We start from the raw sequence: 10935 nt of genomic DNA, 5'->3' as shown, positions 1-10935 counted from the left end.
GGCACAGTGCGAGTTTCTTACGCCGGTTCTTCTCGCCTGGTTAGATCCCAAACCGGTGGTAGGTCATCACGTAATCTTTCTTAAAAGATTACCTACGTGATTTGATAACAAAATTTACTCAGAAATAAAACAATTTTTATTATTATTATAATTTAGCCCAACATAAAATATAAATCCATTTGTAATTTAAATATGTTAGTATTATAAATGCGAAAGTGTCTCTGTCTATCTGTCTGTCTGTTACCTCTTCACGTCTAAACCGCTGAACCGATTTTGCTGAAATTTGGTAGAGAGATACTTTGAGTCCCGGGAAAGGACATAGGAAGTATCCTATGTCCTTTCCCGGGACTCAAAGTATCAACTGTAAATTTTTCCGGCATAAAAAGTATTTTATCATGGAAAAAGTACAGTTGCCACGTGATAAAACATTATTTATAACATATTATAACAATAAATTTGGTGCAACGGAGTTGCGGGCATCATCTAGTTTAATATTTAACGATTGAGCTACAACGCGAATTAACGTGATAATAATTTACAAAGTCATCAAAATGTCAAACGTGTCTCTTTTAAAATATCATAATTTTGCAAATCATGATGATACTAGATATTTAAAATCGAATAAGACAATGCTTTACCATAATATTATTTGTTAATGTTATAGGTATCTTACAAGATTTCGCTGCTACCATGCCAAATTCTAGTTGAAGATTCTTTTGAAGACTTTCCAATTATTGTATTGTATGAATAAAGTAAAGTATATATAGTGATATACTCATGTAGTCAAAAATTTTGTTTTTTACAATTTTTCCTCAAATCCAATGCCGACGACTAAACGACAGAGGTAACCCTCCTACTATGGTGGAGATTTGATATGACGATGGATCATAAGCAGGCTTGTAAACTGTACTCTTGGATGGTGATACAGAAAATTTGCTCAAAACTGCAGCAAGCCCGGCCAAGGACTGCATTATTCCTAGGCGCTCACCTGAAATAAAAAAATAACATGTGAAACATAGTAGTTGGGGAGGGGAAGAGGGGATTTCGGGACCAGCTCGAACGTGTCAGATTAAGCTTGTATAGGCTTAAGACATGTGTCTAGTCATCATGGAATAGAAATCAGATTTCTCACGTAGTGGGTTAAAATTTTTTTTTTGAATATTGAAATATAATCGTATTTGTCAGATTAAGATAGAGGATGTTAAGTATTCCCCGAAGAAGCTTCCATTTAAAGCTCGGACGATTCAAAGGCCTGTAGGGTCATTTTAAAATATAAAATATAAATCTTCATATTTTCCTAACTAAGCTTCGCAGATATTTTATTTTGCACTAAACTAAATCATTTAGTCCTTGTTGTCTAAAATATAATAATAACTGACCGAAATAAGCAATTTTCTGAATATATTTACTTTTTCAAAACTTTAAAATGGCCGCAGTTCCTGAACCCACCGCTAAAATAAAAAACGCTCTTATTATTTTTTTATCAGTTTTACCTAATGTAAAAAACCTACTAGGTCTCCATGATGCTCGAGTGACTACAAAATTAGCACCTTCCCCTCCCCTACTATAGTTACTTTGTCGTAATTGCGGACGATGACTCATATTACAGGGGAATTTGGTTCATCTCAACATTTTTTCTAGTTAAAAATAACTAACATACCTACTCGCACATAACTATACATATTACAATGTTATTTATTTTTATTTTGAGCTAAAAACACTACCATTGCTCATCTTTACACTAAGAATATTATAATTAGCAATTTCTTACCAATACAAGCTCTGGGGCCGGCTCCGAATGGCATGTAAGCGTTGTTCTTAATTGATTTATTGCTGTCCGGATCGAATCGTTCGGGCTCGAATTCGTCAGGGTTCTCAAAGTATTTGTCATCGGTGTGCAAACCTTGTGCGGATATAACGATATCTGTGCCTTCGTCGATAATAAAATCTGTCCCGGGAAGTTTACATGCTGCCACACATCTCCTCTGCAACCAACCTACAGGAGTGTAAATCCTCAATGCTTCCCTGTAATGTAATACTCAAGTTAGAAAGAGAACACTCGGATCGAACCAAAAATCTGATAAAATATAAAGAATACATACTTGAATGCCATCTCCAAGTATTTCATCTCCTTCACGGCGTCATAACATAATTTATTGTCATAACGTGCCATCACCTCGTCTATCTCCTCTTGACAACGCTCCTGTTTATCCGGATGGTGAGCCAGCAAATGTAAGAGGTAACTACTCGACGAGGAGGATGTTTCAAAACCGGCTGCGAAAAATACGAATGCTTGCGCTACTATCAACTCGTCGTCGACTTCTATTTCGACAGTCTCTGTCGTACCATCCGACTTGCGCTTCTCGATAGATTCACCAGAAATTTTACCCTTTTGTTTCAGTTCCAACATCATATCTATGAAATCATTTCTTCCTGTTGGCTCGTAGTTCCTCTGAGCCATGACGTATTTCAATAGCTTCATAGTACTCTCCTCGACTTCGGGAGACACGAGGTGAAGATGTTTGAAGATGTTAGGCGCTGTACGTTTCAATATGGATACGATCATGTCACGATTCGTAAACGTAAATATGCGTTTACCGAGTTTTCGAAACTCGGAATTTCCATCGTTCTGGGAGTTCATATTGATTCCGAAGCCACACGCGCCGATAAAATCCGTCGTAAATCTAGCCATCAGTTCCCTTGAATCTATTTCTGCGTCAGTTTTAATGAAGCCGTCTGCATTTTCTATAAGTTTTTCCGCTTGCTCCACGATTAACGGGAACATCGCCTTGAGTTTTGCGCTGGTGAACGCTGGTGTAATTTTTTGCCTGACAATTTTCCACAGATCACCATCAGCATTGAATATATTTTTCATTAGCGGTTCGGTGATCTCTTTGTGCGCATTCGCTCCTCGATGGTGAAAATTAAAAAAAATATTTATGAAAATGTGTTGTATAATATCCGGATCTCTAATGAGTAGCGCCGGTCGGTTGCCTTCGAAGAAGCCGATGTACTTGTCGTCGGGATATTCTCTATACATATTAATAAACCTTTCCGAGAAACAAACATTTTTCAGTTTGTTATTCAGAGTGCTCCCGAAAAATATAATCGGTTCCTCAAACTTTACTCCCTTCACTTTCCAATGATTATGATTCCTCTTACCGTATAAGTATAAAACTACGAGAAGCACACATATTAATATGAAATACATTAAAAAAATTCAAGACAGCGGAGAGCAAATTTAATTACCAGCTTCACAATACGAGTACAATACCTAATTTAAATACTACGCAATATTTAATACTCATCAAACATAACAATCATTTTTTTATCTTGGGTGTGAACACAACGGGAAAAGATAGTGGCTTCGGGTCATTTGTACTCGTACATTTATCTATGTTTACGTTAAATATTATGTTTTGAGCTATAGAAGGGTCAAAAATGGCACCGAATGATTCGTGTGAATGATGAATGATGACACACTCGGCGCTGGTTAGCCAGTTTCTTCATTTGCTTGAACTTGGCTTTGACACGATGCCGCGTGTCTAGATTTTAAATGGAACAGAATGGGCTTTTAATAATTACTCTGTTACTACTAACGCTCGAGACTATCAAATGGTTAATAATATTGAAGTGAAGGGCTTAAATAACTGTGGATCTTGTAAAACTTGTACCTGTAGGACTGGTTTTTAATTAATTGTAATTTATGTCACACCGCGGACTCTATAGTATGGTAAGGCTAATCAGGGTAAGTCCGGATAATTCAACTTATCACTAAATTAGGTTTTTAGGGTTAAAACCTACGTAAGTTAAAACGGTAAAAACGGTAAAAGGATAAAAACGGGACCCTATTACTAAGACTTGATTTTTTAATGAAATAAGGGGGCAAACGAGCAAACTGGTCACCTGATGGAAAGCAACTTCCGTCGCCCATGGACACTCGCAGCATCAGAAGAGCTGCAGGTGCGTTGCCGGCCTTTTAAGATGGAATAGGGTAATAGGGGAGGGAAGGGAAGGGAATAGAGGAGGGTAGGGAAGGGAATAGGGTAGGGGATTGGGCCTCCGGTAAACTCACTCACTCAGCGAAACACAGCGCAAGCGCTGTTTCACGCCGGTTTTCTGTGAGAACGTGATATTTCTCCGGTCGAGTCGGCCCATTTGTGCCGAAGCATGGCTCTCCCACGATGTCTGTCCGTCCATCTATCTGTCCGTCTCTCCGCCTCCAGGCTGCATCACCTATGTGAAGTTAGCAACCGAGTTCAAGGTAAATGATTTTTATATATTTCATTCGATTGTACCCGGAGTGTACCCGATTGTACCGCAATTAAAATCGTTTGTACCTCAATAGGGTAGAAATGGGGGGGTGGTAAAATTTGCTTAGCAACCGACAAAGATTCTTGAATTTCAATCTTCTGGAAGAGCATCGTTTGTACCGGATTGTACCCGTTTTTAAAGTTAATTTTTTTTTATTTTACGAAAAAAAAAACAAAAAAAATTTTTTTCTTAAAAATAAGGCTTTGTATGGAGAAGAAGGAAAGAAAGTATATGAAGCAGTATAAATGAGTAAAATAAGTTATTTTTTTTTAATTATTCCACAATAATTAGGCACAAACAATTTTCACCGAGGTAAAAGGATATAACTCGCCGAAAACACTTGAAACTCGGAGTTAAATTTTGTAACTTTCATCGTTTGTACCTCGCCAAAACAGAAAGATTATTAAAGAAGATACTATTCACTTTATATTCACAAAATTTTTTTTGAGGTACAAACGATTTTTCACATAGTAACAACGTCAGATATTCGATCGGTCTTGACGAATTTTCCTATATCTTACTATGAAACTCGGAGTTAAATTTTGTAACATTTATAGTTTAAAACTCGCCTAAACAGAAAGATTATTCAAGAAGACACTATTTTCTTTATACTAACTGAAAAATTCATGAGGTACAAACGATTTTTCACATAGTAACAACGTCAGAGATTCGATCGGTCTTGACGAATTTTCCTTACTATGAAACTCGGAGTTAAATTTTGTAACATTTATCGTTTGTACCTCGCCAAAACAGAAAGATTATTAAAGAAGACACTATTTTCTTTATACTAACTGAAAAATTAATGAGGTACAAACGATTTTTCACATAGTAACAATGTCAGATATTCGATCGGTCTTGACGAATTTTCCTATATCTTACTATGAAACTCGGAGTTAAATTTTGTAACATTTATAGTTTAAAACTCGCCAAAACAGAAAGATAATTTTCATCGATTATGTATTTCTGTTGCCGCTATAGCAATAAATACTAAAAACAAAATTAATTTAATATTTCGGGGGGGCACTCATACAACAAACGTGATTTTTCGCTATTTTTTCCTCTTGATAATAATAGATGTCGCTGCTGGTCGTCTACATCGCAATATAGCTTGCACGAACAGTTTCATATAGTTGTTAATGAACTCTAATCGACAAGAGATGTCACTGTTGGGCACCTACATCGCACTATCGATGACGCGAAGATGTTTGGTATAGCCGTTTAACTTTCGATGCCACTTTTTTTTTTGTTTTTAACTAACCGTAAACCGATGTTGTTTGCATTAAAAATATATTTTAAGACCTACTATACAAATTATCCTGAAATTCCTAATCAATCTGTTTCAAGTTAAGTAAACTTGAAATAGATTGATAGTTAAGTAACTAATTATTATTATTATAATTAATGAAATATTCATATTAATTAAATATTTGCAAAGAAATGTTAAGACTACGACTATTCTTTGAACTTACGTACCCAAAAGGTAAAAACAGGATCCTACTAGGACTTCGTTGTCTTTCCGTCTATCCGTCTGTCTGTCTGTCTGTCTGTCTGTCTGTCTGTCTGTCTGTCTGTCTGTCTGTCTGTCTGTCTGTCTGTCTGTCCGTCCGTCCGTCCGTCCGTCCGTCCCTCCGTCCGTCCGTCCGTCCGTCCGTCCGTCCGTCCGTCCGTCCGTCCGTCCGTCCGTCCGTCCGTCCGTCCGTCCGTCCGTCCGTCCGTCCGTCCGTCCGTCCGTCCGTCCGTCCGTCCGTCCGTCCGTCCGTCCGTCCGTCCGTCCGTCTGTCTGTCTGTCTGTCTGTCTCTCTGTCTCTCTGTCTCTCTGTCTGTCTCTAGGCTGTAACTCAAGAACGGTAATAGGTATAGAGTTAAAATTTTCACAAATTATGTATATCTATTGCCGCTGTAATAAAAAATACTAAAAATAAAATAAAAGTAATATTAAAGGGGGGCTCCCATACAACAAACGCGATTTTTTTGGCCTGTTTTTGCTCTATATCAATAATAGCAACAGGTAGGTACTTGAATTTTTCTCAAGGTCCTTAGTTATATGTCTACTTTAATATTTAATAATAATATTAAAATAAAATAAAAAATTAAGGGGGGCTCCCATACAAAAAACACAAATTTTTGACTTGCTCTATAATGGTACGGATATAGGTTAAGTTGGGTTTGATAATTTTTTAGGGTTCCGTACCTCAAAAGGAAAAAACGGAACCCTTATAGGATCACTTTGTTGTCCGTCTGTCCGTCCGTCCGTCTGTCAAGACCCTTTTTCTCAGGAACGCGTGGAGGTATGAAGCTGAAATTTATATCAATTACTCAGGTCTACTGTCCCTTGAAGCTGTGAAAAAATCAAACTTCTAAGCCAACGCAATCAAAAGATACAGCCGTTTATGCCGCAAATTTTCGACACTTGCAAGGGAATCAAAACCTACAGGGTGCTTCCCGTGAACTCAGAATCTTGAAATTTGGTACGAAGCAACGTCTTATAGCATAGATAAAGGAAAAATTACGAAAACCATAAATTTTTAGTTACATCACATAATATATTTTTTTTTAATAATTTTAAACTTACTACCCATTTCCTCATAAACGCGTAGAGGTATTAAATTGAAATTCATACCAAATACTCAGGTCTATAATACCTTTAAGCTGTAACAAAATCAAACTTCTATGTCAACGCAATCAAAAGAAACAGCAATTTAAGCTGCATATTTTGAAACTCGCAAGTACTCGCAAGGGAATCAAAACCTAAAGGGTACTTCCAGTCGACCTAGAATCTTGAAATTTGGCATGAAGCAACGTTTTATAGCACACATAAAGGAAAAATTCCGAAAACCTTAAATTTTTAGTTACATTACAAAATATATATTTTTTAATAAATATAAACTTATTACTTTTTTCCTCATGAACGCGTAGAGCTATCAAGTTGAAATTCCATCTTTCCCCATTGTAATGTTATGAATTTCATTTTGCAATAAAAATACCATAGTTATGACTCGATTGTCGTAATGAACGAACTTTGTAAACCTTGCAGGTTTGTACGGAACCCTCGGTGCGCGAGTCCGACTCGCACTTGGCCGGTTTTTTTGTTGTTTTAGTACTAATATCATGTTACATACCAAATTTCAGCTTTCTAAGACTTCAGGAAGTACCCTAACAGTTTTGATGATCGGTGAGTCAGTGACCAAATTGTGGGTTTTTGGACACCTATAAAATCTATATAATAATAATAGCTACGATATTCAAACTTTGCGCATTTAATAACTATACCCATGTCACTATATCTTAAAAAATTCAACTATCTGGCATTATTCAAACCAAAGTTACGAGGGTTCAAAAATACGACGAAACGTTTCGAGAAAAGGTAGGTAGTGCCCTTGCGCGCTTCGCTTGGCTCATCTTGGCGGGGGCACTCCCGTGCCCCCAGATGCTCTTCCAGATGACATCATTGAAATTCCGGAATCTTTATGTCGGTTGCTAAGCAAATTTTACCACCCCCCCATTTCTACTGAGGTACAAACGATTTTAATTGCGGTACAATCGGGTACACTCCGGGTACAATCGAATGACATATATAAAAATCATTTACCTTGAACTCAGTTGCTAACTTCACATAGGTGGCTGCATCTCAAGGACCGCTTTACCTAGACGTATACATAATAATATGAACTTGTCATAAAATCTCTTGGGCTATACCAATCCGGGAGTTGACAGTATGTTTAAAATTTTAAAATAATTATTAAATTTTATAGAGTTATTGATAAAAACTCTAAAACAATACAAATAACGAAAAAATAATTATTGATTTATTTTATTTTACATTAAAAAAGAATTGCTTTATTAACTGTAAGTCACGTGATTGGAAACGCCAATCTGAATCAGTGTCAAACAAAATTGACAGGTTATTGTTAGCTTTTATCTATAAGGATTCAAGAGTTCTGTACAGCACCTTCGGAACCAGGGTGCGCAAATTCTTATTTTTTGGTAGTTTAAGCTTAAAATCCTTCAGAATAACGTAAAATCACTATACGTTTCCATATAAATATTAGGGAGGGAGATCGCATCATCAGATCACCACTTTTGTGATCATGTTACCAAATTCGAGCTACATCTCATACAACAACAAAATAATTTTGGAAATCGGTCTACAAACTTTGTCCGCGAACCAATATAAAAAAAGTAAAACATGTCCTCCTCCTTTTCGGAAGTCGGTTAAAAAGTAGCCTAAGTTATGCCTTACTACATCAGCTATGTGCCAAAAAAGTCCCGTCAAAATCGCTCCAGCCATTTCAGAGCCGGAACAAACAGACAGACAGACAGACAGACACACAGACAAAAATTGTAAAAATGTTGTTTTGGTGTATGTACCCTATAAACATTCGCATCTAGTAAAAAACGGTTCTTTCAATATTACAAACAGACACTCCAATTTTATTTATATGTATAGAAAGACAAAAATTGTAAAAAATGTTGTTTTGGTGTATGTACCCTATATACATTCATATGCATCTAGTAAAAAACGGTTCTTTCAATATTACAAACATACACTCCTATTTTATTTATATGTATAGAAGATTAGACGCGTGTACTCGATAGGTACATGCTTAGTTCTGCAGTCGTATCTCCAGGGGCGGATCTTGAATTTGTGGGGCCCTGGGCTAATACTGCTTACCTAATTACTCAACTAATTGCCATTTTGACAAGAAACTGTTTTCTGTAGTGATGTAGGTATATTTATACTAATCTAGGTATACTATATCTATACTTCTATACTTAAATATTATAATTCTGCAGAGTTTGTTTGTTTGAACGCGCTAATCTCAGGAACTACTGGTCCGATTTGAAAAATTATTTTACTTTATGGATAGCCCATTGATCGAGGAAGGTCATAGGCTATATTTTATCACGCTAAGACTAATAGGAGCGCAGAAATAGAGGAAAATGTGTAAAAAACGGAGCAAATTATATGAAAGGGCTTATTTGAACGCGCTAATCTCAGGAACTACTGGTCCGATTTGAAAAATTCTTTCAGTGTTAGATAGCCCGTTGATTGAGGAAGGCTATAAGCTATATTTTATTAGGCTAAAACTAATAGTAGCGAATAAATACAGCAAAATGTGAAAAAAAACGGGGGAAATTATTTGAAAGGGCTTATTTGAACGTATTGGAGCAATTTTTATGTTTTTTACCCGTATTATATTTCTCTATGGCTCTGCTTCACAGCTAGTGATCGGCATCGTTAAAAATCTTTAAGATGGTATAGCAGTTTGGGGAAAGATCAACAAGTTTCTTTTCATAAATTAGCCAAAAAATTTCACTGCAAGAGGTGTAAGACTCTGTCTTTGACTGCAGTAAGTAAGATTTTAACTGAATGCACTCATTCACTAAATGTTCGTCTACGGCATTTGGATAATGCGCCAACCTTATGATAGGATTTTTTTTAATTCTATATAATTTTTATTATTGACAATATCGCCTATTGGTTTCGGTTCGGTTGGGGGCCCTCTGTATTCGCGGGGCCCTGGGCTGCAGCCCGAAAAGCCATATGGTAGATCCGCCCCTGCGTATCTCGTACTATTACGAGTATATCCAAATTATATCATAATATTATCACAAATCACTTGAATACGACAACAAACTCAGTGTTTCTGATCATGATGAGATCTGGGTCTAACAGGTAAGCACTTGACTAGGTATGTGACCAAAAAATACTCAATAATTGTATTCAAACTTTAATAATAATCACTACATAATATTAGAAAGGGGGGGTACAGTCTGGCTATGGACAGACAGACAGACGGACAGACTGAAATATCTTTGTGGTCGGGTCCCCTTTTTAACCTTTGGGTAAGGAACTATGGTTTATTACCCATAGGTTAAAAACGGGAAAATATCAAAGGTTAAGGGGAAAATTATCCATCTTTGTTATTTTACTATGCTGACGCAGACGAAGTCGCGGGCAACAGCTATAGTACCCAATTTATGGATCAGCTAGCTATTATAATAGTAGGGGAGGGGACGGTGCTAATTTTGTAGTCACTCGAGCGTCATGGAGACCTAGTAGGTTTTTTACATTAGGGAAAACTGTTAAAAAATAAAAAGAGCGTTTTTTATTCTAGTGGTGGGTTCAGAAACTGCAACCATTTTAAAGTTTTGAAAAAGAAAATTTATTCAGAAAATTGCTTATTTTGTTAGATATTTTTTTTTTATCTACGGACGCTTCACACCACGTCAGTCTGGGCCCGTGCTAAGTAGCTAAAGGTACTTGGTGTTGTTAGGTGTTACAGGTACCAGACAACGGGAAATATATTTAATATTATATTTAAGATTTTTATTATATCATACACATATTTAATACACATCCAGACCCGGGAACATTGACAACTTTTTTTTGTTCCGTCGGCGGGATTCGAACCCGCGACCCGGCTTAAGCTCAAGCCGGCTTGACCTACCAACGCGCTCACTACTGAGCCACAGAGGTCGTCACGTCACGTCTAAAATATAATGACGTCACGTCACGTCATATTTTAGGCAACAAGATTGAGATTTTTTTGCAGGATTTTAACTTTCCAACAGCGTTGTCTTAAATCTAGCCAATCAAGATAAATAAACAAGAAATAG

General features: G+C 36.7%; 1 protein-coding gene across 1 annotated transcript; it reads right to left on the bottom strand.

Moving 5' to 3' along the window:
* Positions 1-803: 803 nt before the first annotated feature.
* On the bottom strand, positions 804-3250 carry LOC121735434 (cytochrome P450 6B6-like). Its single transcript, XM_042126272.1, has 3 exons — positions 2103-3250; positions 1772-2025; positions 804-988 (listed from the first exon to the last, which is right to left on the bottom strand). The coding sequence occupies exons 1-3, from the start codon at positions 3209-3211 to the stop codon at positions 813-815; spliced, it is 1539 nt and encodes a 512-aa protein (XP_041982206.1). The 5' UTR covers positions 3212-3250; the 3' UTR covers positions 804-812.
* Positions 3251-10935: the final 7685 nt, after the last annotated feature.

Source organism: Aricia agestis, chromosome 2 (genome assembly GCF_905147365.1).
Source record: "Aricia agestis chromosome 2, ilAriAges1.1, whole genome shotgun sequence".
Classification (NCBI taxonomy): Eukaryota; Metazoa; Arthropoda; class Insecta; order Lepidoptera; family Lycaenidae; genus Aricia; species Aricia agestis.
Note: the sequence above shows the minus strand (reverse complement) of the source record. Positions and strands in the feature narration are given on the sequence as shown.